Source organism: Peromyscus maniculatus, chromosome 19 (genome assembly GCF_049852395.1).
Source record: "Peromyscus maniculatus bairdii isolate BWxNUB_F1_BW_parent chromosome 19, HU_Pman_BW_mat_3.1, whole genome shotgun sequence".
Taxonomy (NCBI): Eukaryota; Metazoa; Chordata; class Mammalia; order Rodentia; family Cricetidae; genus Peromyscus; species Peromyscus maniculatus.
The window spans coordinates 3,970,090-3,998,082 of record NC_134870.1 but is presented as its reverse complement, the minus strand read 5'-3'; the positions used below and the strand labels follow the sequence as shown (position 1 = coordinate 3,998,082).

The following is a 27,993-nucleotide window of genomic DNA, read 5'->3' as shown; positions in this document are numbered from 1 at the left end:
TCAGCATCACCCAAAAAGTGGAGGAAGACAATTCAGGCCTCTGCCGCCAGGCACTGCTAAGAGAAGGAGGTTTCATATTCAAGAGAAACTGGAACATGTATCTAACAAAGGGTTGTGTCTAGAATGGATTTCCTTAGTTTGGAAATGAAACTCAGGGCTTTACATGATGCTATTACTAGGGAAGACTGAGTTATGGGTACATAGGGTTCCTATATTTATACCTTTTATGGACACTGGAAATTTTATCAACCACATTGCTTATCTTCTCACTTTGGTTTTTTTTTTTTAAGCATTTATAATAGTGATGAGGATAAAGAACAATGTGGCTAGTCTACAAAGCGCTATGAGAATATATAAACCCTTCATGGAAAATTCCATTTCTACATTTTCCTAATAGTCAGGGATACATATAAAAACCTTCATGCAATGAAACAATACTTCACATTTGCTTCCAAGAGCTAAATTTGAAGAAAAAAAACTTGCTGAAAAACAACTGGGGGATGAGTTTGTATATTACAATGTACCCAGGAGACAGAATACAATGCAGTCGTAACAAGTTAAGCCATAGAAGAATATTTATTGATATGGGAAAATGTTAACAATATACTTCTATATGAAATGTGTAGGATAAAAAACAGTATATATACTTTAATATCATTTTAATGGAAAGAAAAATAGCCATATATACAAAATCATGCATAAGAAAAAATAAGAACTGTATACACCATTTATTGTCATCTCTTTAGTGGACTGGATGTGGTTACAATTTTCCCAATATCATTCAACCTGCCCTCCACACAGTATCTGCTTCATCTGTTCTGTGCTTGGTTGGAACTAATTAATGTCCTTCCAAACATCTCCTTCATGCAGCTACTGCTATGCCCATTAAGGTAGATGCTACTTGCTTTTATATACCAGCATGTGCAGAAAATTGTAACTAATACAATATAGAGAACACCACAGCAAACACCTGGCTATAGAAAGTTATTATCTGGAGAACTAGAAAATTCTCTACATATGATTTTTCTCTATTTTAATAGAGAAAAATATGCTACCATTATTTTGCATTGATGGTAAGAGTGAAATACATAATTTCAGGAGTTAGAACTGAAGAATTTGGGATCTCTCCTCCCTCCTGCAATGAAGAAGGTTAAGGAGCTCAACCTACAAAGTATGGTTAGTAATCTTGTAAAATGAAGAAAACATTTTAAGTGAAGGAAATGAGATCACAGATATAAAAAAAAAATGTTTTGTCTTCTGTAAACACTAATACATTTTAGACAAAACACCAGGAAAGAAACTCAAAATTAGTGTGCTGGGAAAATTACTCCTTCCTCCTGCAGCATAAATTTTAGTGTTTTTATCGCTTTTCACAGGTCTGAAATGTCAATATTGTGAAATTATCTTTAGCAAATAATGTCTAAGTTCCGTAACAGTTAATACATAGGATATACTCAGCATTTCATGGAAACAGAGGTAAGTGCTCCAAATACACACATATAGGTTATCCTATAGTTCTCGATAAGGTACAACATTAAATAATGTTGAAAATATGACTTCTGTCTCAGAACCCACTCTAGTGTAAAGCTGGTTCCTGGATTCCTATTTAAAATACCAAGTGAGGATGTGGAGCTTCCAGGGTTAAAGGTCAGAGAAGAACATCTGCCCACTCTCAGATGTTCCACATTCCGGTGTCATCCCAAAGCTTCTTCCTAATTTCATTCTGGTCCCTTCCTTGGGAGGGAGTCAAACAGGCCTGTGATCACTTGATGAACTTAGTAACTGCTGGCATTATATCTGATGGATAACAGTGTACAACTTACCTACATCTCAAAGGGACTCTCTCTGTCTTTTTCCTTAGAAGGAACATGCAGGTGAAACATAAATAAATAAATAAACCACTGCTAAAGGGGAGATTTGCCAAGAATTTGGAGGGAAAGAATTTGTTTTTCCTAATTAAAACATTAGTCCCTCCATCTCTCAACAAAAAACATGGAACTAAAAAACTGTCCAGATACAGATGCAAGTGTGCACAGACTAGCCCAGCTCTCCCCTGCAAGTGTGCACAGACTAGCCCAGCTCTCCCCTGCAAGTGTGCACAGACTAGCCCAGCTCTCCCCTGCAAGTGTGCAGACTCGTCCAGCTCTCCCCTGCAAGTGTGCACAGACTAGCCCAGCTCTCCCCTGCAAGTGTGCACAGACTAGCCCAGCTCTCCCCTGCAAGTGTGCACAGACTAGCCCAGCTCTCCCCTGCAAGTGTGCACAGACTAGCCCAGCTCTCCCCTGCAAGTGTGCACAGACTAGCCCAGCTCTCCCCTGCAAGTGTGCACAGACTCGTCCAGCTCTCCCCTGCAAGTGTGCACAGACTAGTCCAGCTCTCCCCTACAAGTGTGCACAGACTCGTCCAGCTCTCCCCTACAAGTGTGCACAGACTCGTCCAGCTCTCCCCTGCAAGTGTGCACAGACTAGTCCAGCTCTCCCCTGCAAGTGTGCACAGACTCGTCCAGCTCTCCCCTGCAAGTGTGCAGACTCGCCCAGCTCTCCCTGCACCAGTGGTGTTCTGCCACCTCACCTTACTGAAGTGTCCCGTTGGCCACAGCCCAGGGAAGGACACAAGGAAGACACTCCCAGGTTGTTCAGAGACACTGTAATGTTTGTTACCTCACCACACTTAAGGGATGGAAGGACTCCCGAGACTCAACACTCACTGTTTCATTACAGGAATTAATAAAAGGCAGAGACTAAAAAAAAAAAATCACTTTTTGAAATTTCACAAAAAACAATTTTCAACAGAAGGGAGGACTAACAACTGGGCTAGCAGATATGTGGAATGTCCACTTTGGCACATAATCACAGATGGATACTCCTGGATTTTCACTTACTATTACTCCATGATGAACACTCTAAGATGATAAGTGACAAGCTTGTGAAATCACAAGGAAAGATTCTCCATGGCTGCAGTCTTCACTGAGCCCCGCTCTGAGAAGCTACAGGAGCAGTAAAAGCCTGTTCATTTAACGGTGTGAGAATACCTATCACAAGAAACCAGGCATTTAGTCTTCTGAAGACACGTCTTCCCTGCCAAACAAAGGCACTTGACATGAACTGAAATGGACAGTTAGCTCAGGTAACTGCCCTGCATCTGCCACCTTCCAAGAGTTATAGGAAATGGTGACTAAGCTCATATCAGTTCCACACAAGTCAGAAACACTTGTGAATAATCCTAAATTCTCTGTTTTTGGCAAATGATAGAACCAAGGAAGGAAACATAACGCTGGTGTCCACGGTGAACTGGCTGACTGGAGCTGTCAAGTGGCCGTCTTCATGTATTCGTTAACCACTGGGAATGTGTACACAATGACTCGGAAATTAATCTTTCATACAGTTTCAAGATTAATGCTCGCTCCGCTTCTTGTCTTTTTTTACTTTCTTCTTTCCCAAACTCTTAGATGACTCCTCCTGGAAAAGAAATCAGTCAATGCAGCACCTCCATGCCAGGTACAGACAGGACCTCATGGCAACCCCACAGCCAGTCCACACAGTGAAGCCTAAGGCCTTCCAAACCCCTGAGTACTGCCTGAGACACTCCAGCTTACAGTCTCTCCCGACAGGCAAGGCTAGTCAAGGAAAGCATTTTACCTAGTACATTTATGCTTGAAAAATCTCAGTATTACTTCATCTCTCTCCATTCTCCCAAGTCTAAATAAATAGCTATGAACATATGTAATGCATATACATGCACAGACATGTCAGGAAGCACAGATACTATGACACTAACGGAATTTAGGACTTTACAGGTACCTCAAGAACATCTATTCAGTGTGACAGCTCACATCTCTCTGGACCTCAGTTTGAGGGCATGGACCACAGATAGTATTTCAAGGGGTCTCTGCTTTTTCTCCTATAAACTCTTGAGACCAGACTTACAAAAGCAGGTTCTCCCATCATTCTGACCAAGGCCTAGGTCTCCAGCTTTCCAGCTCAACAGCTTGACCACTGCAATGCCCATATTTTCACCCAGTCTTGATTTCCCTTTCGTACTTTCACGGTGACAGCAAACTCCACAGCATCAAGAGCGACTTACAGGTGAACTTGTGAAGTTCTTCTCCACCAGTATGTTCCTGGCACAGTTGTTGATATGTTTGAAACGATCAGGTCCGAGCAAAATTCCTCCATACCAACGGGACACCACCACCATGACATTCTTCACATTCAAAATCTGTTATTTTCAGAAGCATAATTACACACAAATAGATGCGCACAAACCTGAGTTTTAAGAATGAAATAACTGCTATCTAAAACAGCATGCACTGAGTAAAGCTGCGAACAACCCAGGGAGGAAAAGGTAGCACAAAGGGAATTTCGTAAGTCAACACAGTGTCTACACCCTCAGACTCTGAGCTGTGGAGCCACTGGTCAGAGTGAAGGGGAAACCATGAAGCAGGCCTCCCATTCCTACTGACTGTTACCCAGAAAGCTACCTGTAGGCAGCCTTTTACCAGTAACAAAAGCAAAAACAAACAAACAAGACCTGCTCCTGATCAAACTTACTGAAGAGACGAGGACCTTCACAAGTAAAGCTGAAACACTCAAGTGCTGCCTTTAAAGAGAAGCCACCAGTGTTCCTATCTGACCCCACACCACAGAAAGGTTCGCAAGAGAAAGGCCTAGTTACAAAGCAGACTCCACATACATGAATAGAAGAAACTACCTGAGGAAAAAAGTAATCCACTCTTAAAATTAATGGACAATCAATGATCACCAGACAGATGAAGAAAATCCAGCAGGAGGAAAGAGAAAGGATGGGATAAACTAAGATGGGCCTGGAAAAACTTAAGGCTGTAAACAGTCCATTAAAGGAACTCAAACTAATACATGCAGACCAAATTTAAAAGCTATTTTATCTATAAAAACTGAGTAAGAATCCTAAGAAAAACAGAAATAGAAAACAGAAAAAAAAAAAAAAGCTTAATACAGGAGCTAGAGAGATGACTCAGTTGTTAAGAGTACTTGCTGCTCTTGCAAGCACCCAGGTTCGATTCCCAGCACCCACACACAGCTCAGTCATCTGTAACTCCAGCTCCAGGGATCCAGCATCATCTCTGGCCTCTGCAGACACTGTATGCACATGGTACACAGACATGATGCATACAAAATAGCCACACACATAAAGTAAACAACTGTTTTACAAAGAGGGAGACATTTCTAATAAGGAAGAGAATACTGCTTAAGAAAATTAAATGCAGCTGGGCGGTGGTGGTGCACGCCTTTAATCCCAGCACTCGGGAGGCAGAACCAGGCGGATCTCTGTGAGTTCGAGGCCAGCCTGGGCTACCAAGTGAGTCCCAGGAAAGGCGCAAAGCTACACAGAGAAACCCTGTCTCGAAAAAACAAAAAAAGAAAAAAAACAAAAAAAGAAAAAAGAAAATTAAATGCAAGATTGTTAAAAATACACAAATTTTGTGCTGGGTGGTGGCAGTGGAGGTGGCGGTGGTGGTGGCGCACACCTTTAATCCCACCACTCAGGAGGCAGAGGCAGGCAGATCAATGTGAGTTCGAGGGTAACCTGGTCTACAGAGTGAGATCCAGGACAGCCAGGGCTACACAGAGAAACCCTGTCTCAAAAAAAAAAAAAAAAAAAAAAAGGCTCACATTTTCTTGACAAAGAGATAAGCAATTTAATTTTCAACAATGAAGCATCCTCCATCCACCCCATGTTTCTGCATCAAACCAACAGGGAGTTTCACAAAGACAGAAGAGAAGAGAGACAGGGAAGCCGCTGCCAGGAAACAAAGAGCAGTTCCCCAGAGCTGCAGACAGTCTTGTGTTTTTCCTGGAAAGCACGTCATCTGGGATTAACCGTCTGCACTGTCCCGGGTCCAGTGGTGAACGTTTCCTGTCTCACATCATTCAAACTCCTCCTTCTTCCTAAGTGGAGCTCTGTCTTCCTTGGAAACGCCATGGCTTGTAAGTGCATATTCCGAATTGAACTCAACACTGACCTCCATGAGGTGAAGAAGACGACCTCCAGCAGCTGTCTCTCCATCATCCTCACAGTCCTGCAAGAAGGTCTGCTTGTCCTCACAGTATATCCTGAAATACATAAGGAGGCCTATATTTGTAAGCACCAAAGTAGAATAAAATATGTCATATAATAAATGTTAGCCCTCAATATTTAATAATCAATATGATCACCTCCAAAATTAGCATATTTTTCTTAAAATCCTTCTTCAATTCTGTCTAGGGCATTCTTATGGTTGGCTGGCCACATAAACCCATCTTCACCATAGGGACACTAGGACCCAGAGGTTTCTCCTTTTTATTAAAGTGCAGCTTTTGTGAGAAGAATTTACACATGCAGTTCCCGTCAGAGTGACGGAAAGCCGTCCGCTGAGGCTAGGCTGCATCGAGGCCTTATACAACAGAAACTATAAGGTGATATGTAAGAAACAGGCGGTGCACTCCTAGCATATAATGAAAACACAAGTGCATCAAAGGAGATGAAGGCCACATATGTGAATGCTTCGTATTCTTCCCCTGTTAGTCCAGCTATCGGGTTTTCAATATCCAGCTGCTGGACAAAGTGACACAGAACTGTGACCCCGGCACTCGGAAGGTAGGAGCAGAATCAGTGTAACACTCAATAAAGCAAGGTGGAGGCCAGCCTAGGCTACACGAGATCTTATCCAAAATACAATACAATAAATAAATAAGCAAATAAAAAAGAATACATTAAATTTCTATCGAGATACTGTTCAGGGGGCACATACTCATATACATAAATAAATTCTTTTTTTTAAGATATGAATCTACTAATAGGAAAAACTTCCTTATGCAAACTGAATCTTCTGAATTTGAAGTTTCACTAATCTAGATTTTATAAACATTCAACTGAATTTTAAATTTACACCAACTCCATATATCTATATTCTTTTTTACTTCAGGGCTAAACTACAACTTTAAGTCTTATTTTTTTATATATTTTAAAATGTTCTTTATGTCTTCATTTGCAAATCAGCAAACATTTGCAGTCAAAATCCCAAGGTATGTTATAAAAGCACTCTTAACTCATTATTTATAGGAGAATAAATTGGTTTAAAAATAGCCTTTGGGAAAATTTGAAATACATATCAACTTTCAAAAGTATTCATATTTTTTGATAATTCTACTATAAAACTATGTTCTTTTTAATTGTATCTGCATTTCACTTTTTCAAAAGAAGGTGAGGATCTGGTAGATGTGCTCCTCATCAGCTCAGTAACAAGAGCTTTACGCACAAGCATGAGGAGCTAAGTCTGAGTTCCTGGACCCACGTGGAAAGCTGCCGTGGCCATGTGTGCCTGTGACCACCCAGCACTGAGGGTTACAGGGCAAAGACCAGGGGATGCTGAGGGTGTAATGGCCAGTGAGTCAACCAAAGCCGTGAGCTCCAGGTTCAGCAAGAGACCTTGTCTCAAGAAGCAAGGTGGAGAACAAAAGAGGACAAGCCCCAACACACAGGAAAGCATCCCCCATACATGTACATGTGTGCACACAAATATGAGCCAACTCAATCAACTCTGCAGAAATAATCTAATTCATGGACAAAAGATGTCTGCCAGACTCGCTTTATAATAGTGAAAATTTGAAAAACTGCACTGAAAAAGGAACGCTAAATAAATCGAGGTATGGAACCTCAATCAAGTATTGTAAGACACTGAAACAGTTTTTAATCAAGTAAATACAGAAAATATTTTTATTAAATTAAAAGAATAGGACACAGTTAAAGTATTGAAAAGAGTAACTTCTCACAGAAAAGACAACACACACAGAACGCTGGCAACTGCAGCTGGCAGGAGCCAAAGCCTTTGGGCTGTGCCTCTCTCTCCCTGCACTTTGTGTGACCTCACAGGTCGTCTATCACAGTAAAGAGAGTTAGATCTTAAAGTCATGCACAGTTTCCCAAGCACTGTTTATGAATGACACAGTCTAAAGGCTGACAGTCACTCACCTATAGGCATAGATATTGTGGGTGGCACTCGCTATTTTCTTATTCTCATACAATTTGGCAAGAACCATTTTCACCTTTAAAAAAAGCAGTAATATAAATAAACAAATATGACTTTTATTTGCTCTGTAAATGCTAGAAAAGTAGAATTAAAGTGATTTGATATACATCTTATACCAAAACATTCACTTAAAGAATCCACTAAGCTCTGAAGTGACCTAACAGGGCAGACACTTTCTGAGCACTAATTACCAACAGATGTTTAGTCTGCATGTCTAAGGCATAATAAATGAAAATGTGTTCCCTGTGTAGAGAACTTTTCATGTAAACACAAGCATTTCCAGAAACTAGCTCTGACGTTCCTGACTGTGCCCACTCTGTGACAGGTGTACAGCAACTGCGTGCTCCCAATGTTACAAAATCACAACTGTCTCTAGGAACCAAGCATGCTTCATGGGGGAGTTCTAACCCAGCTCTTGTAAGTGGCAGTTCTTCTGCATCAAAATGCAAGGGAGAAGAAGAGGCAATGAAGAAGAAATTCAGAGGGCAAATGCAAGGAACAGGAGGTTAGATGAATAACTAAATAACAAAAACCGCCCAGTCAAAACAGAATTTCAACTCAACAACAGATACATTTCAATATAGACATAAAATAAATAAATAAATAAATAAATATAAGAATGTCCCATTATGCCTACTTGAGACTCAGCTTTAAGCTGTGTATTTCCTTGTCAACCCTATAAGGATAAGAAGAGAGGCTGAGGAAATGCTACCTGCTGCACCTTAAGAACATAAAGAAGGCTGGGCAGCGGTGGTGGCACACGCCTTTAATCCCAGCACTTGGGAGGCAGAGCCAGGCAGATCTCTGTGAGTTTGAAGCCAGCCTGGTCTACAAAGCAAGATTCAGGACAGGCACCAAAACTACACAGAAAAACCCTGTCTCGAAAAAACGAAGAAGAAGAAGAAGAAGAAGAAGAAGAAGAAGGAGAAGGAGAAGGAGAAGGAGAAGGAGAAGGAGAAGGAGAAGGAGAAGGAGAAGGAGAAGGAGAAGGAGAAGGAGAAGGAGAAGGAGAAGGAGAAGGAGAAGGAGAAGGAGAAGGAGAAGGAGAAGGAGAAGGAGAAGGAGAAGGAGAAGGAGAAGGAGAAGGAGAAGGAGAAGGAGAAGGAGAAGAAGGAAGAAGAAGAAGAAGAAGAAGAAGAAGAAGAAGAAGAAGAAGAAGAAGAAGAAGAAGAAGAAGAAGAAGAAGAAGAAGAAGAAGGAAGAAGAAGAACAACAACAACAACAACAACATGAAGAAGATGCAAGACTCACCTAACGGTAAATTAGGAATTGAACACAAGTGGTTTTGTGTAAAGTGTTTAGGTTTTTTCCCTTGCAATGGAAATCAGCAAAGATTCTGTGAGAAGGAGACTGGGTGGAAAAGAGAGTGAGATATAGTCAGATTGCCACAAACTCAAGAAAAACAGTGGAAAAAAAACCTGAGATGAACTCAGAGAGACCCAGTTTAATCTGCGGTCATCAGCCACCACTTTCAAGTTCTCAAACTCTGGATCAATATAGCAAAGCAATCATCTTAAAGAATATTTCAGTTCTCACACTGTCTAAGGGTCTGTGATCAAGAAGAGAAAGAGGGTTCAGGATGGAAAATTCAGAACAGAGTGTCTAAGAAGGATTCTGGAGGAGTATGAACAAAGGCCAAGGGCAGAATGGACTTCAAAAGAAAAGGTCAGTCAGCTGAATAGGAAAGCAGTCCTCTTGAGCACACATCTATGAAGAAGAAGTAGTCCTCTCCCAGTCCCTGAGAGTAAAGTCCTTGTAAAAAGAACTCTATTCCTAAGAGTCAAGGCTCCAGAGGCTCTTAGAGGGCTAGGGGTGTAGAGCCCTTGCCCAGATGTATGAGGTCCTGGCTCTGATTCCCAGCACTGCAAAGAAAAGAAGGGATGGGGGTGGGGTGGAGGTTAGAGTAGAAACAGAGTCCAAAGGAAGGAGATTAAGTCCTGAATGTGAACAAGGGCACTTTCCCTGATGCTATTTAACTGCATATGTAGCATTGGAGCCACCTTGTACATCAATACAGAATTTCTGCTAGATCACAGCAATAGACAGATCCTGCTGGAAAGACATGAGAGAGTCAAGGACCTACGAACAGTGGTTTTGAAGAATGAGTTGCCATTTGCATCCTTTGGTAGGCATAAGGTTGACTAACACCAAGAAACAACATGTGGGAGACTGGACTTGGCATGTGGGCCCAAATGCTCTCCCTCATCAGGGAACAGTAGAACGGACTCAGCTTCACATATTCAGTAGAACAAATCCTTCCTTCTGATCAGCTGGTGAGCATGATTTTCTACAGTAACACACGTTTTTCTTAAAGATTCAATGATGAATAAGCTCCAACCAGAGTTTAAATACAACCCTAATATTGTAGCTCAGTGGTAGAATGCTTGTCTAGAACCGACATGAGCTAGTTTAATTCTCAACAAAAAGTAAAGTTTACACACAATTGTTAGAGCAGAAACAAGCAAATCTCTCACGCTCACAGGAATGTGGGGGTGGGGAAACAAATAAATGACGTCTGTGTCATGTGAAACCGTAAGAGAGATGGAAACATCTCCTAGAACCACACTGGTGGGAAGATTCAGTCACGCACCTGCTTAGGACAGACTACGGGAGCCACATGGGCCTGAAAAGTGCTCCTTCGGTCTGTGATAGGAACGCCATGGTCAACTGGAGGCAGTTCTTCTATTTCTATAAAGCCAAAGAATTAATTTTCCTTCTTTTAAAAAGAAAATCAGCAATAAAGGAAAAGAACTGGGATATAAATAATATTATATGGAAAAGTTAAGCAAAAGCAGCATGAATAATTACTTACCAAAATTAAACTTTAAGTTCATAAATCTATCGTATGTCAGAGAAATGATTTCCACCTGCCACTGCCACTCAGTCAAAGTGATACAAAGCCCAGACTGACAATCATGGGCTGCTGTTGTACTTTAGTTGGTGCAATATCTAGTTTGTAAGAGAGTAAAGGACTACTCAGACCAATGACTGACAGATCCTCACACCACAACGTGTTCCTCCATATAGGCCAACCTCTGGAGTGGGAAAGCTCTGACTGGCTTTATAGTGTGTGGCTGTAATATACCATTAATACAATACAATACAATATAATGTAATGTCTTCTATAAAACTGCTCCTACTTCCCATAGTGGAATTCAACACAACAGTGCTACATCCAGTCAGTATGCCACAGAAGTACAATCATTTCCAGTTGTTCTACCTTCTCAACGAGTTCACAAATCACTGTAACTTAACTATGGTCAAGTTAACCTGTCTTGGCTACTGCTAACCAAAAGGCTAATAGGAAGGGAACACAGTTCAACATCTGCAAGCAAGCAAGCAAGTACTCCCTCGTACATGAGCCTTAGCTGTTTCTAGGCCTCCCAAAAGCAGTATCACCTGATCTCCTCCAGAGGAACTAGTTAGAAACACTATACCTGGTACATGTTCACTGATGTTGAAGTCTACGGTTTTAACTGCATTTGCTGGCTGATGTTCTACAATGAGGTCATCTTCACATTCAACATCCTCCTCTTCAGTTTTTTTCTTTACATCTGGGCCTATATGAATATGAGACATTATGATTGAGCAATGAAGCAAATAAGAAATTAAACCTACAAAAATCATTGGAATCCTAGCACTTGGGAGGCAGACAGAGGCAGGCAGATCTTGGTGAGTCCCAGGCCAGCCTGGTATACATAGCAAGTTCTAGGTCATCCAGGGATATACAGTGAGACCTGTCTTTAAAAAAAAAAAAAAAAAAGAAAAGAAAAAGAAAAAAAGAGAGAAAGAAAGAAAAGAAAAGAAAAATAATTGGATCTTAACCTTTACACATCATTCTTCAACAGAAGAAATCATGATTTTTCTTACAACAGAATTCTAAAAATAAATCAATGAAGGCTTTGGGACTTTTTTATCATGAGGTAAAAATCAGAGTGATAAAGATCTGGTAAGATCCACCAATGGGTACTGAAATTGCAGGCAAGAGTGTAAGAAAGAACAGGAAGGGAAGGAGAGGTGGCTCAGGGGCAGGGCATCCCTGCATGAGGAAGCCCCTGGTTCAATCCCCAGTACTGAAAGAAGAAAAGGAAAAGCCTCAGCATGGCCTTAAGGAACATTCCCCCAAAACTACAGTCTTGGAAAAAGGAAGTAAGAATATTATGTGAGCTGGGGGTTTGAGGCTAACCTGAGTACTGGGCAACATAGCAAGACCCTATTCCTCCCACCAAAAAACAAAACAAACAACAACAAAACACCCAAATGTCCTCCACACAAAAGGGAAGACATTAACTGTCATGATTAATTAATTTTACATGTCAACCTAGTGAGGCCCTAATGCGGAGATCTTTGAACAACACTATTACGGATGATGGAGGCATGTTTTGGATGGGAACAACATTTACATCCACCAACTTTGTCCTCCATCACAGTGAGGAGCCTCCTCCAAGTCAATGGAGAAAGACTGACCTCCATGAAGAGGATATTTTTCCAGCAGACTACCTTTGAACATAAACTGCAACATTAAATTATACTGTGCTGGTCCTTGCAAATTCCAAACTTGCCATCTTCATACTTGTACAAGCCAATTACTCAAAATAAAGATCGATATACATATAAGCATATGGGGTTTGTTTTTTTGGGAAGCCCAACATACTAACTTTATGGTGGAGACAACTAGTGGATACCACGTTAGCCAATGACCGAGGTAAACATTAACAATCGGGAGGCACGCTGGTCTCCTAAGCTTCCTGGTGTGCTGTCATGTAGAGTTAGGAAGCAAACAGAAGTCATGGACTTCTCAGTGTGCTGTAGGTAAAGGATGCAGCATCATTTCTAGGTACTCTCACCAGCAGCTCACTCCAGTCACAAGGACTAATAAGGCCAAACCATCAGCATTCCATAAAATAAATGGTCAGAATAGTCACAAGTGTCGAGGTTAGCTCAGTCGTTAAAGGGCTTGAGGAGCTGAATTTTATCCCTAGACTCCTTCCCACTGATGGGGAGGCAAAGGCAGGAAGACCCAGCAGGCTCACGTCCTGTCCCACAAGATGGCAAAGGAGTTGGATTAAGGATGTAAAGAGCGACTGTCCTGTTTCTGTTACTCTTCTGTAAGTTTAAAATAAGCTCTGATTTCTTTTAAAAATTTAAAAAGTTGTGTGGACATACTTAAAAATTTAAAGACTCTGTTCTAGAAAAATAAAAAACAAAATAATACTGAAATAAAATTACTTAATTACTTGACAAGTAGGATGCCCTGAAGAAAATTCTCATGCTAAACCCTGATCACTAACTCTTACCCTAATATAGTTCTTTAACAAGGTTTTGTTTGTTATTTTTTTACTTTTACAAAAAATTAGAATAGAACATAAAGGGTACAGGATTTTCATATATATCTCTGTGTGTGTATATGTGTACACACATGTATACACACACACACACACATATATATACATACCCTTGTTTTGGTGGGCTGCTGTTTTGGTAGTATTGAGGATCAAACTCAGGGCCTTAAAATGTTAGGTATATATTCTACCACTAAGTTACATTCCCAGTCCAAAAAACAATTTTAAAGAAAAAGACCCAAACAAAATTCCTAAAATAAAATTTTAAAGTACTTTTCACCACAAAACAGTAACTTCAAAATTTGAAGAGCCAAGGTTACAGAGGTGAAGGTCACTGCTGAAATGAGTTTAATTTTGCTGAGAGTTGAATGATCCAAATGTTCTGGAGTTCTAAATTTCTGCTGGTAACACACTCAATTTCTACAGCTATTCTAACGCTACAAGACAAGCTGGCAAAATTCACTTTGAGAATTTCTAGGGATTTATTCTTTCTCATACATGCTCTGAATTCTGTGAAATCAGAACATGGATCCAAAAGTCAAAGAAAACACTTTAAAAATGCTACAGAGATTAGAGTCTTTACGCCACTCTCTCTCTACTCCTCTCTGATTTTTAACAAAGCAGTAAAAATATTTGCTTTTATAGAAAATGGTAAAAGTAATCTGAAACCCACAGACTACTATCAACTTTAAACATCCAACATAATTAGTTCTCTGTAAATAACCTTCTTTTAAAAGTTCTAAATAAACTACAGGCTCTTTATAACTCTTCCCCCAACACTGAAAACAGTGTCACCTGTGGTGACATTACCAAGTAGTTGCGAAGGAACACCAGGCTGCCTGGGAAGGGAGTTCTGTCTCTTCAAAGGCCTTTGTGGGGGTGGGAGCAGAGCAGGTGCAGGACGGAGCCCGCCCACGCTGCCCACGCTGTCACTGTCGTCCACTCGACCGACCGCGGTCTAACAAAAGGCTGTCAGCGTCTGTGTGAAGGTTACTCCTTCACTTCGAAGGGTGAATGATTGTGGTGCATGGATTGCATCGCAATTTCAAAGTCTATTTTAAAATTTAATTCTATATCCTATTATTAGTCAAAATACTTCTCAGAGTTCTTTTTTGATGAACACTAGATTTGTTTAGGACTAATATCTAATTTATATATCCAAATCATAAGGAATTCTACAAAGTTTATAATACCTTAATGACATTCAGTGTATTTTAGGTTCAAGTTGTTTCCCCACAAAATTCTACATTCTAAAAGTATAATCCACAGAGAAACCTTATAGAAAGAAATTACTATAACTACATGAGTAAGTGAACTCTCAAGAGAAACTTCTTTTTATGATATAGAATCCATAAACCTTGCAGAACATAGTGTCATACGCCTTTAATCCCAGCCACAGGAGAATAGAGGCAGGCAGATCTCTGAGTTCAAGGCCAGCCTAGTCTACAGAGCGAGTCCCAGGACAGCCAGGGGTACACAGGAAAAGAAAGGAGAGGAGGGGACGAGAGGGGATGACGGGGAGGGGAGAGGAGGGAATGGAAAAGGAAAGGAAACAGGAAAGGAAGGAAAGGAGAGGAGACGAGAGGGGAAGGGAGGAGAGGGGAAGGGAGGGGAGGGGAGGAGAGGAGAGGGGAAGGGAGGGGAGGGGAGGGGAGGGGAGGAGAGGGAAGGAAAGGGGAGGGGAGGGGAGGAGAGGGGAAGGGAGGGAAGGAGAGGAGAGGGGAAGGGAGGGGAGGGGAGGTGAGGAGAGGGGAAGGGAGGGGAGGAGAGGAGAGGGGAAGGGAGGGGAGGGGAGGAGAGGAGAGGGGAAGGGAGGGAAGGAGAGGGGAGGGGAGGGGAGGGGAGGGGAGGGGAGGAGAAGAGAGGGGAGGGGAGGGGAGGAGAGGGGAGGGGAGGAGAGGAGAGGGGAGGAGAGGAGAGGAGAGGGAAGGAGAGAGGAGGGGAGGAGAGGAGAGGGGAGGGGAGGAGAGGAGAGGAGAGGGAAGGAGAGGGGAGGGGAGGAGAGGAGAGGGGAGGGGAGGGGAGGGGAGGGGAGGGGAGGAGAGGAGAGGGGAGGGGAGGGGAGGAGAGGAGAGGGGAGGGGAGGAGAGGAGAGGGGAGGAGAGGAGAGGGAGAGGGGAGGAGGGGAGGGGAGGGGAAGGGAGGGGAGGGGAAGGGAGGGGAGGGGAAGGGAGGGGAGGGGAGGAGAGAGAGAGGAGAGGAGGGGAGGGGAGGGGAGGGGAGGAGAGGGGAGGGGAGGGGAGGGGAGAGGAGGAGAGGGGAGAGGAGGGGAGGGGAGAGGAGGAGAGGGGAGGGGATGGGACGGGATGGGACGGGATGGAAAGAAAGAAACCACAAACCAGAATATAGATTCTCATGTGTAACTTCAATCATAGCATTCATATGAAAATTTAACTACTCCAAATTAGAAGACAGAAAGTTATCATTCAGTCTTACCTGGCTCTGTCATCTGGGATTTCTGTATCAGAACATCTCTTATTTTCTCCACCCACAGGTAAAGAATACTTTCACCAATATTCTGTCTAAATAAAATCCAGGGATAAAATTCATTGTTTCAAAAATGTTACCTTCTCAAATTCAAAAAAAAATTATTTACAATTATAACCCCAAGTCAGTGTAATAAAACCCAACCATGCCTTTCCAAATATATAATGCATAAAATTTACCAACACTTATGTCTGAGTAACATATATTATGTATACCAACATTAAAGATTTCAAATGGCTCAAAAATGAACAGACCTTACTTAAAACCCAAGTTAAGGAGAACAACTGCATCCAAAGAAAGGAAAGAAAATGTCTAAATCCAAACTACACAGGTAAGATAGGTATCAACATGATTTGTTTCTATCCATGGGTGGTTTTGGGATTCGTGTCCAATCATCACTACCCTTTTCAACTCTCTGAACAAGTCAAACTACTTGTTTGGCCCACAGATCCTTCAACAAGACATACACAGAGTATATCGGGACTCTCTCAGGAACTTAAGAGATCTAAAAGACATGTAACTCAACAGTTTTACACCCATAACATGTTTTCTGACAAACTAGTCTACTGAATAGTTGATTCATTTTGGTTTCAAGTGTTTGGCTGCCTCAAATAATTAAATTCATCTCAAATCACTGAAAAAAAGAATGTACTTTGAGTTCTGAAGTTAAATGATAGGACATCAATAAAAGAAGGACCAAGTATCTCATGTTCAGGGAGTGATGCTGACTATGGTAGCTTTGGAGTGCGTTTAAAGAAGGTTCCAACCTATGTCAGAGCAGCACCATACTGCTTCTCCTTTAAAACTCCCCTCAAAACCAGTACCCTTCTTTATTGCCCTCATCAGTACCCACCAAAAAAACTTTCAAAACAAGCACTTTTCAAACATTTCCAGACTGTCAAACCCACCCATCTCATTGGTACATATCTTCTGGAACTAAAATGGTCTTTGCTGTATCTCTTTGCAAGCTTTATTTGTAGAAAGCAAAGACATAAACTGGAAAGGTTTCTAAAGACAGAGAATTTCTTTAAAGGATATTCACTCCTTTCTTCTCTGGACAATGCAAGTTCCAATGTATGAAGTGTACACCAGGTCCCAAGAACATTATATACACCAACACAGATGATTCTTAGAACTGTCCAAAGACAGTGTCATGATTGCCCCATTATGAAGATGAGAACAGAGATCAGTTAGCTTATTCAACAGCTTTGTCATCAAGTAAAAAGGCCTGAGCTGAAATAAGAATTGAGAATTGAGGTGTAAAGCTCAAGTCACCTGCATCTTGTTCCCCTATCAAACAGCTAATGATAAGGGTACTTCAATAGTCTATGGGATGGATTTGTATACAATCTACATGCACACCCTGCTAAAGGCTTGTCTGTCCTGGGTGAACCTTTGATCTAGAAGGCTTAGGAGGAACACAAGACTCAACGACACTGGTGCAGGGGAGTCCTCCCTCTTTCAGAGCCTCTAGTATAGAGACTACACTGCCTGGGGTCCTGGGGCTATGGCAGGGAGCAGGAGAATGTCAACCCTTTCTTAGTGTTGGTAACCATTCCTACACAAGAACACAGCTTTATATAGAGTTCCATCTCCCACTCTTATTCTACTGAATTCCTCATATCACCATCCCCCTAGTGATTTTAATACTAACGTAGACTGAACACCTACTATACATAAGTGCCAAAATGCTTATTACCCCAGTCTGCACTCACTAGCCCCTGTGAAACTTGAAAACTGTCCCTTCATAAATATGAATTCACATTCTGATTTTGTTCTTTAAGACAAGATCTTGATGTATGTAGCCCAAGCGAGTCTATATGTCTACTCACCATGCAGCCCAGGCTGCCTTGAATCCATGCTCTTCCTATCTCAGTCTCTGCACTGGACTTACAGACTAGGATCACTCCATCTGACTCCTCATTCAACATTTGAAAAATAATACCTTGGAAGAATTTCTACAATTGGTAATTTCCCACAGCAACAAAGGAAATTCAACCTTCACTTCAGATGTCTTCTCCTCACCATGGCTCCCATGAAGGCACAGGCCAGAGCACTACTGAGCTTCGTGCACCGCTGTTTCTGTCTTCACTAGCATTAGCAAGGCTGCTGCTTGAGAATCCAGTGCAAAGAGCCACTGTGGCTATGAGGCTTTCTGGGTCAAGTAGAAATCATTCTCTACCACAGACCCCCCTAAAGTCTACCACCAAAGTACAAAAATGTTTGTATTAGAAGTATTACACTGTATTTGTTTTCTCTTGCGACAAGAATTTTTTTTTTTTTTTTTTTTTGAGCTGAGGACTGAAACCAGAGCCTTGTGCTTGCTAGGCAAGTGCTCTACCACTGAGCTAAATTCCCAACCCTTATTTCTATCTTTTAACTATCCACTAGGAGTGTGACTTATTTTTAAAAAAACTGGTCTTCCAACTTTTGCCATTCATTGCTGTGATGAAGGCCTTTATAGAATCAGAAGGTAACTACACTGAGCAAAGCTGAAAGCCTTGCTCCTAAATACCTGCATCTTCCTTTTTGTTTATACTCTCTGGCTCACGGTAGGAAATTCTGCTTTCCCAAACACTTGCATCATCAGAGCTCCGAAGCCACGGGGCTGACAATGCCAGATGGGAATCTCCAAAACTGACCTGAAATAAACCTATTCTCTGTAAATTATCTCAAGAGTTTTGTTTAAATGGTGCAAGGCTAACAAACCACTACTGTGTGTGAAATAAAGTATATTACATGGATGTCACTTAATCCTTACAATGATACTATACTCATACTACCAGTATGAGAATAAACACAAAGAAGTATGCTATTCAAAAGCTGATTCCAGAAGCTTGACCAAAACAGCCTTAACACAGCCTAACAGGCTTCTGATGTTATGAGGTACACATTCATCCTCAAGTGTGTGTGTGCATTGCTGAGGGTCAAGCCTAGGACCTCATTCATCTTGATTTGTGTGTTTGTGACGCTGGGGATGAACCCCAGTACCTCACACATGCTAGGAAGGAGCACTAGCACTGAACTACATCCTGTGCCTCGCCATTATAATTTGCTTTGTTTTATTTGTCTGTTTCTTTTGTTTTTGTTTTGAGGCAGTCTTATTATGCAGCCCTGATTGTCCTGGAACTCAAGACATAGACTGGGCTGACCCTGAACTCACAATGATTTATCTGCCTCTGCCTCCCAAGTGCTGGGATCAAAGGTGTGTAACATCACACCTAGCTCTGTCTTCATTTTTAAATCCCAAATTCCTAGCAGAGAGGCAGTATATAGAAAATAAAAAATCTTTATCAAAAGATTCTTTCTTTCTTACCTGTCCACGTAAGTGGCCACTAATCATAGTTTATCTTTTTTTTTTTTTTTTTTTTTTTTTTTTTTTTTTTTTTTTTTTTTTTGGTTTTTCGAGACAGGGTTTCTCTGTGTAGCTTTGCGCCTCTCCTGGAACTTACTTGGTAGCCCAGGCTGGCCTCGAACTCACAGAGATCCACCTGGCTCTGCCTCCCGAGTGCTGGGATTAAAGGCGTGCGCCACCACCGCCCGGCTCATAGTTTATCTTCTTACATAGGCATATATTAAATTTAGCATTCAAAATGCTCTAGATATATAAAACTCAATAGTATATTTTGAAAATATAAACATTAAAAATTATGTTGGTAGATTTATATCTGATTTTTAAAGTTAGTAATACTTTTCATTTCTTGCCCATGACTGGAAATATATAAAATCATTAAAAGTTGTCACATAAAACTTTTAAAAAATACAATTCATATTGCTATTTATCACATGTGAAAATACTATCATTAGACTGCAATTATTATTCAAGCACTTTTACTAATCAAAACATTATGACCTGTCTCTTATCTTTAGAACAAACTGTTTAAAACCTCTGAGTGAGGCAGAAGAGGCAAATTTTGTCCTATAAGAGGCTTCTCCTAGTACCCAGGACTCTGGGAATGATGAGCAGGTAGGCGGGAAGGCACCGCACAAGCTATGGCATTGGTATAAGCAGGAGACAAATGTGTTAACATGATGGAAGTCAAGGGTGGAAAGATTTTCATGAAATAAAGTAGTCAAGTATGATCTGAAAAGTGACCACCAGCTGTATAATTAATTGTAGGCAAGCCTGTAGTATATTTACCTTATTCTACATTAAGTGGTGAAGATAAGTTAAATAAAGATAACTAGATTACAAAAAGAAGCATGTTGGAAATACAATTGTTAGAATGGCCAGTAATGTTAAAACAGGCATCAAAAACATTTAACTAAAGAAATATTTATATACTGAGGATAACAGAATCACTAAGTAGGGGCCCAAGAAAGGTCTTTCAGGAAGGACAAGTAATATGGATTCCATGATGACTTACCATTTTCTAATTAAATATTTTGGGAGGAAAAGAAACCTGGCCTTGCTCCCTGGGACATAAAGGGGGCACTCTCACTGTACGAAACAGGGCACCTAGGACATACAATAGATGCTTACTAGCGCCTGGATTCAAAAAAAAAAAATCTGATAATCCAGAATAGTATCTGGCTTAATAAATCAACATATTTCATTAATCCAAATGAACCTTATCTTCTCTTGACTAATGACCTATCAGTTTCCTTACAAATTTCCTACATCAATTCTTGTTGCTCTTCAGGCAATCACAATAGAGAACTAGGCTAACTTTTCCAAACTGAAGTCTTAGCATTGATTGGCATCCCACCTCTCAAAATTCAGCGTTCACTGGTTCCTATGGCTAAGAAAGAAAATCTCTAACAGAACCTACAAAACTCCCATCTTCCTGTCCACCTTTCCCAGTCTTTCCCCACAGAGTTAGTCTGTCTCCTACCACCCACTTCATGTCACCATGACTATGCTCTGGCCTCTCACTGAAAGTATGTGAGCTAATTTACTCAGCTCTTAGTCCAACAAGCCACCTACAGACTCCCAGACCAGAATAAACCTGTCAAACTCAATCACCATCATAACGCCCCTCACAGCTCCAGAGTTACATTCACTTTTACAATGCTGCAGGTAATACATTCCCCTACCACACCAGAAAATTCTACACGCTATGAAAAGGAATAATTTCTAGTTTTGCTAAACCATGTGTAGCCCGAATCTAATACACTGCTCACCATGTAGTATTTGGTGGATGGATGAATGGATGGGTGAATTGCTGAATGAACAACAACAGTGCCTCTGTAGGATCTTGGTCTTTAGATTACTACAAGAGAACTATCCAAGTATTCAGAACAAATAATTATGGTTTGAATCCTGCCATCATCATTCTCACTCGTCATATGCTACAAGAATACACACAACAAGGACAGTATCTCTGTGACCGGCCACACTAGTGGAAGCCCACGAACTGTGGACTGGTGGCTGTGGAGCCCTCATGGGACTGGACTAGGCCCTTTGGATATGGAAGACGGTTGTTTGGCTCAAACTGTTTGGGGGGGATCAGCATCTGTCCCTGGTGCATGGTCAGGCTTCTAGGAATCCGGTGTCTGAGGTATGACACCTTGAACAACCTTGGTGCAGTGGGAAGGAGCTTGGACCTGCCTAGGTTCAGTGTGCTGGGCTCTGCTGGCTCCCCATGGGAGACCTCGATTTGGGGGATGTGGGGATGCAGGATGTCTTGGGAAAGAGGGCTGGAGGGTGGGAGGAGAAAGGAGGGGGGATCTGTGTATGGTATGTGGAGTGAGCAGAAAGTTTCTTAATAAAGAAAATTTTAAAAAAACTAGCGTAGAATCTGGTATACATTTGTTTATCCATAGCAGTTGCAAGAATCACCAAACTAATATTAATCTGCTCAAATCTCACTGGAGCCATGGATGCCCTGGGAGTTCTGAATTTCCTTGCTCCCTGTGGTATGGCTTTCTCTAAAATTCTTGTCTAAGACACAGAAACAGAAATTCATTAGGCATCTCCCAGGTTCTCTCCTTGTTCTTTCTTTGTTTTTTTCAGAGACAAACTTTATAAACCCTGAAATTCTTTGTCCCATGCTATGGGCAAGTCCCCTGCACTGGCGGATTCTGGCGGCCACTTTGCTGTTGGGCCTGATCTCTCCATGCACCTACCACCTTGCAGTACTGTCTGGGTCTGTTCCTGGGCTGCTGTTACATCTAGGAATTTGAAGAAGTATGCACATTCATTTCCCCCCCACTGTCCTTTTTGCCTGAAAACATTGAAGGAGGTCTGATTAATAATTCATGGAAAACTGTCTCTGTGACTGATAATTTTTAAAGGTATGTGGAATGAACTTGTCTGTTCTTTCATGTATGTTCCACTAACTCTTACTTTTATTAGGCTTATTGAACTTGGGAAGCTTATAGATTCTTCTTATGAAAATATGTTTTCTTCCAGGGTAAGGCTTAGGCTAAGGCAAAATAGCTAAATTCAAGAAACTGTTGACCAGGTAGCAAATCAAAGGCTATTTTCATAGACTAGTTAAGGAAGAATCAAGCAGGTAATGGTGAAGCTTCGGGAAGGTTCAAGAAGGCTAACTATGGGAAAACAAATGCCTTTATGGTCCAGATAGTAAATACTAAATAGAAACCACACCCCACAATGTGCTAACATAAAACTAGTATTGATTTTGTACACAAATCCTGTGAAGTAGTTAATGAGGTCACTAATTTTCAAATGACAACCTTAGACCTTCAAAGGCTAAATAGTTAATTCATATCCATATTGCTCCATAAATTGTATAGCTGCTTAACCCCACATTCAGCAATAAATATATTGCTTTTATTTTTAACTCTTCAATTAAATATTTTGAAAGTCTAAAAAAAAGAACAGTATCTCTGAATTTGCCTTCAGAAGCCAAAATAAGTGTTATGCTTCCAACTTTAAATATTGCCACATTTTTCTATCAAATACGCATGTGAGTTTTGTAACTAACCTTTTAGTTTGTTTAAAGTGAATGTTTTTGTTAATGAGCCTAACAAAAGGTTCAGGGAAAGTATGTACATATCTGTCAAGAAGAACAGAGCAGAAGTCACTAGCAGAGTGTCTGGGAAAAGCTACCTGTCACTTACATGTATATTTCCTCAAGGCTGTTTGATAAGTCTGCACGTTCTTGCCCTTTCAGCCAAGGAGCACTAAGATTGAATAAAACACAGGAAAGAAAATTATTCAAGAATTAGATGAGTATTTCAAATATTCATTAATGTGTTTTTAAAATCTATACAGAGTTAAAATGTTTTCATTTGCCTTAATTCATTCAATCTGCTCAAGAAACCATAACAAAATCAACACGAATCTTACTGAATTTTAATGACCTAAAAAAACAGAAGCTGAGTTCCTAGGGTACCAGAAACCTGCCCAAATTTGCATCAGTGGCTGAACCTACTCAGGAATTTAACATTCCAGATCTGTAAGTCTGCCACAAGGCCAGGAGTTCTCATTTTCTTCTTCTGGCTACAAAAGCTGGACTAACTAATAGGTTACTCCCAAAAATGAGCCCAACGAGTCAGCACGCCGCCATGGGATTACAAAAGTGCCTTTTTCTCTGAAAAGATATTTGAAAGCATTCTGTATGTATCATTCGCAATAGATAAAAAACACAGAACCAGCTGGGAGGTGGTGGCGCAAGCCTTTAATCCCAGCACTAGCAAGGCAGAGCCAGGCGGATCTCAGTGAGTTCGAGGCCAGCCTAGTCTACAGAGTGAGATCCAGGCCAGGCAGGGACACAGAGAAACCTTGTCTCGAAAAACAAAAAAAAACAAAAAAAAAATTTTTATTAGTTTTATTGGCATAGTTTTTTGTTTGTTTGTTTGTTTGTTTGGTTTGTTTTGTTTTTCGAGACAGGGTTTCTCTGCATAGCTTTGCGCCTTTCCTGGAGCTCACTTGGTAGCCCAGGCTGGCCTTAAACTCACAGAGATCTGCCTGGCTCTGCCTCCCGAGTGCTGGGATTAAAGGCGTGCACCACCACCGCCCGGCTTATTGGCATAGTTTTGAAACACACACAAAAACAACACTTGTGGATACAACTTTTCATAGCCAATTTATGCAGCTCTGTTCATATGGCTTTGCTAAACTATGAAGTTAAAGGCGAGGCAGGTCACAGCCCACTTCGTCAACAGGTCAGCACTCCCGCAGATGAAGCTCGGACTACTAAGAAGTGGTCCTTCAACAGCAAGGACGGAGAGGCAGGCACAAGCGCCAAGCACCCTGGCTAAGTTCATGAAGGCGGGCAGCTTGAAGTTAATCCGAGAGCTGGGTTAGGAGCCCAGCAACAAGGCTTTCCTCGCCACCTCTCAGCACAGTCCCAGCTCTCTGACCTCTGGGGACTCGGACTCTTTTATACTAAGCAGTATCAATGTGTTTTACACCACTCTGTAAAATGCTCACACTAACTTAAAAGATGTTCCTAATTTCTATATTGATTTTAAACAAAGTATTTTGTATAAACACAATGACTGTATAGAAAACTATCTTTGACAGTAAAATATTTCTATAAAAAGGTAAAGTTAAAAATATAGCTTACTTCAACTGATAAATAGGTGGCGCTGTACCGGGGTATTCACTCGGTAACATCACCTACGAGGAAGTTTTAAAACAAATCTGCTTACACTGATCACAGCTGAAAAGCAACTAAATTTATAAAGTCAGTCAATAAACAAGTTTCTAATTTGTCTAGACAAAAGACAAACCATTGGTTTATATACTATCAAGTGAAAATCTCCTCCATCATATTTATGGTTCTACAGAAAATGTTGTTAGGCTATCTGTGATTTTAGAAGCTAATTCTTGGCAGAGAAACTATAAAAGATGAAAGTTAAGAATAAGGTTAAGGGGGCTGGAGAGATGGCTCAGATGTTAGGAGTCCTGGCTGCTCTTCCAAAGGACCCTGGTTCAGTTCCCAGCACCCACATAACAGCTCACAACTGTGTGTAACTCCAGTTCCAGGAGATCTAACACCCTCACACTGATACGCATGTAGGCAAAACAATAATGCACAATTAATCTTTTATTTTATTCTAAGTACAACTGAGTCTCAATAAAGAGACAAGTATTGCTCTATGGATTTTCATTCAAAACCTACTCTTCCTCTTAAATGTTAGCCACCTTTCCAGGTCTAAACCTTCTGTTATTGGTCAGAGCAACAAAAGGAAGTGTCACTCACGTCTATAAATAGAACATTAACACGTTTACTAATTAGAAGAATAACAAGATCTCATCAACGAAAGCATGATATGAGGGTGACCTCAGATTTAAATATCTACATTTGTATCAGCAAAGGCAATCCAGAAAGCAAGTCAAACTGGAATAATCATAAAGAGACAAATGTCACCAGTTATATGTTAAGACTTGAAAATTACTCCAGGCGTTGGTGGCACACGCCTTTAATCCCAGCACTCGGGAGGCAGAGCCAGGAGGATCTCTGTGAGTTCGAGGCCAGCCTGGGCTACCAAGTGAGCTCCAGGAAAGGCGCAAAGCTACGCAGAGAAACCCTGTCTCGAAAAAACCAAAAAAAACAAAAAACAAAAAACAAAAAACTGGAAAATCACTACAAAGAAGAAGAAAAAATACCTGCAAGCAAAGTGTCCATTTTGGGTCATCTATGTCGTCGCTGATTCTAATACAGAATACTTTGGCGCAATCATCTATAACACACCACTCTTCCCCATAAATGGCAGCCATGGCTTCGATTTCCTCATTCTGAAAGTCGATGTTTGAAAGTCAACAAATGAACATACATGGATAAACCGAATCTTACCACCTTTTATGGCATTAACAAAAATGAGTCTTCGGAGGTCAAATGTTCTTAGCATGTTCGGCTGTCGGCTTTCCTGACACTATCGCCGTGACTGCAAGCAGCGCGCGCGCCCGCGTGAACGCGCACACATACACACACGCGCGCACACACGCACACAATTATATATCCTGTAATGAGACTTACCAATGAAAAGGCCATCCCCACACTATTAACACCATATTCCTGTTGCGTTCTCTCTGGTATTTCTGTTTTAGGTTTGTTGTTGTCGTTAATTTGGGAACAAGACTCGTTAGCATGTCCCCCCCGCCCCCCTTGCTAACTAGGCGCTGAAGAAATTATTTTAGGGTTAAAAAGTAATGACAGCAAGGTGTGAAGGCGCTCGCCTTGAATGCAGCGCTCTGAGGGCGGAGGCATGCAGACCTCTGCGAGTACAGCCCCGGATGGCCAGGACTCTGTGGACAGACACTGTCTCAAACCATCAACGAATGAACAGGCCTGAAGGGGGAAACGGGGAGCCTGCTCGCGGTCCCCGAGTCCGGCTCCCGGGCTGCCGCTGGGGGCCCTCACCTGCCTCTGGTCGCTCCCTACGTCACCCTCAGCCATGGGCCCCCGGGAGCAACCACACCGCGACCACCTCGTAGTGCCCAGGTCGGGAAACCGAGGACAGGAAGCAGCGACTACACTGACCTACCGTGCACCGGAACCGAAAGCCCCGGGCCTCCTACAAGCACATCTGTTTCCAGGTCACCAGCCAGGCACGGCAAGGGGCCCGAGGCAGCAGAGCTTTTGGTCAGCAGAGCGCGTTCTCCGTGCGCGCGCGCGCCTTTCTTGCAGCTTGAGGCTTGCTTGTTCCAACTGCTGCTGGAGCCGGCCGGGCTGTCTCCTGCAAAGTCACCGGTTTGGCATGAGGACTCAGCACCATGGGGATCACCATGGGAATTGTTAGAGACTTTGGGGACCCAAGCTTACCATATTGAACTCTGACAGCCATCTCCTGGGCTTTTCCTGTGGGGTTGGGTCTTCTGCACCTCCCCCCAACACACACACACACACACACACACACACACACACTGTTGTGCCCAGATCATAACCCCCAGAGAGACCACCAAGGACGAGCATACCAGAATGCAAAAGCAAGGTTCACTTCTGCTGTAAATCATGATAGGAAACTCAATCTAAAGCCATCTCAAGTGAGGCAGGGAAGAGTTATTCTTTCTTGGGGAAGTTAGTTTTTATAGGCAAAACCCATAAAATTTCTTAGAGGGGAGGGGGTTAGTACGGGTCCATCCTTGATTGGTCCAGTTTTTCCCGGGCCTGGACTTGATCTTATTCTAGCTTGTCTGTTTGCCTTGTCAGGAGTTTTACAACTTCTCTCCGGGGTCAGGTCATGTTATCTCTGGAGAGGGGCATCTCGTGGTTAATTGGTTACCATCAGACATCCTGACTCTGTTCTTTTGAGTTCCTGGGGCTGGTGCCATCATTTCTGGGGACTTGAAACTGGCCTGAGTCTATCTATATTGAGATATCTTTGTCTAAGGCCCCCTTTTTGAGACAATAGAGTGAGGGTCTTGTTGTGCCTAGATCGCATCCCCAAAGCCGCTACTGGATACTTTAGCTACAGAATGCAAAAGTAAGGTGTTTTCTAAGTTTACAAGCCTCCAGGGAGGCTCTTCCAAATCTCTCACTCACAGCAGGGAGTTTGAGCCTCTTTGTGAGGCTAGTTCTTAAAGGCACAGACCATATAATTTATTTTAACCCGCCTCCCTTTTTTAGTCTTTTGGTCAAATATCCTGACTCTGTTTTCCAAAGTCCCTGTAGCAGATACAGCCACCTGGGGAAAAGGGGTCTAAGTTCTTATCTACACTTAGGAATCCTGGTTTAAGCTTCTCTTTGCCTGTAGGGGATAAAGTGGTGGGTTTTTACTGAGGTATCACAACAAACACACACACACACTGAGGCCTCAGCACCATCTGAACCTTAGGAGATTCATACTCATCCTTCAGGGAAGAGTGTTTGTTTGTTTTTGGTTTTTGTGTGTTTGTTTGTTTTTATATTCAGAGGTACCTGGTCAGTTTGGGCAACCGTGAGAGAGAAGCCTATTCTCTCTGTAGCCTTGTGATACAACATTGTTTCTGAGAACAATTTCCAAGTGAGACATTGATGTCACTGTGCAAAGATTGGCTTGCTTGGTGTCATTTCTAATATCTAAATTTAATGCAGCATTTTAGAGCATTGTTATTGCTATTCTTCACTGGCATTTAGTCCAGACGTTTCTTCTGTTCACAAAACATTTTTGTCTTCTGCCGCCTCTTTTTCACGTACGAATCTTCAAAACCTTGTATCTTTTTTTCTCTTCTCTCATTGGTAATTATGGTAGTTTTTAGCCCGTTTAAATTTTCCTTGG

At 41.7% G+C, this 27,993-nt stretch overlaps 1 protein-coding gene across 4 annotated transcripts; it reads right to left on the bottom strand.

Annotated features, from left to right (window-relative positions):
- Nucleotides 1-557: 557 nt before the first annotated feature.
- Nucleotides 558-26,312, bottom strand: Impact (impact RWD domain protein). 4 transcript variants are annotated; one of them, XM_006983053.4, is made up of 11 exons: nucleotides 26,157-26,312; nucleotides 25,403-25,531; nucleotides 24,357-24,409; nucleotides 22,906-22,968; nucleotides 15,826-15,911; nucleotides 11,485-11,607; nucleotides 10,638-10,735; nucleotides 7,990-8,063; nucleotides 6,002-6,092; nucleotides 4,084-4,218; nucleotides 558-3,458 (listed from the first exon to the last, which is right to left on the bottom strand). In XM_006983053.4, exons 1-11 carry the CDS (start codon nucleotides 26,190-26,192, stop codon nucleotides 3,393-3,395), a joined length of 954 nt encoding a protein of 317 aa, XP_006983115.1. In that variant the 5' UTR covers nucleotides 26,193-26,312; the 3' UTR covers nucleotides 558-3,392. The 4 variants fall into 4 exon arrangements, with proteins under 4 accessions (XP_006983115.1, XP_015857094.1, XP_042119729.1 ...); XM_016001608.3 differs by lacking the exon at nucleotides 26,157-26,312 and adding an exon at nucleotides 25,773-25,889; XM_042263795.2 differs by lacking the exon at nucleotides 24,357-24,409 and having other exon boundaries at nucleotides 26,157-26,292.
- Between the last annotated feature and the right edge of the window lie 1,681 nt (nucleotides 26,313-27,993).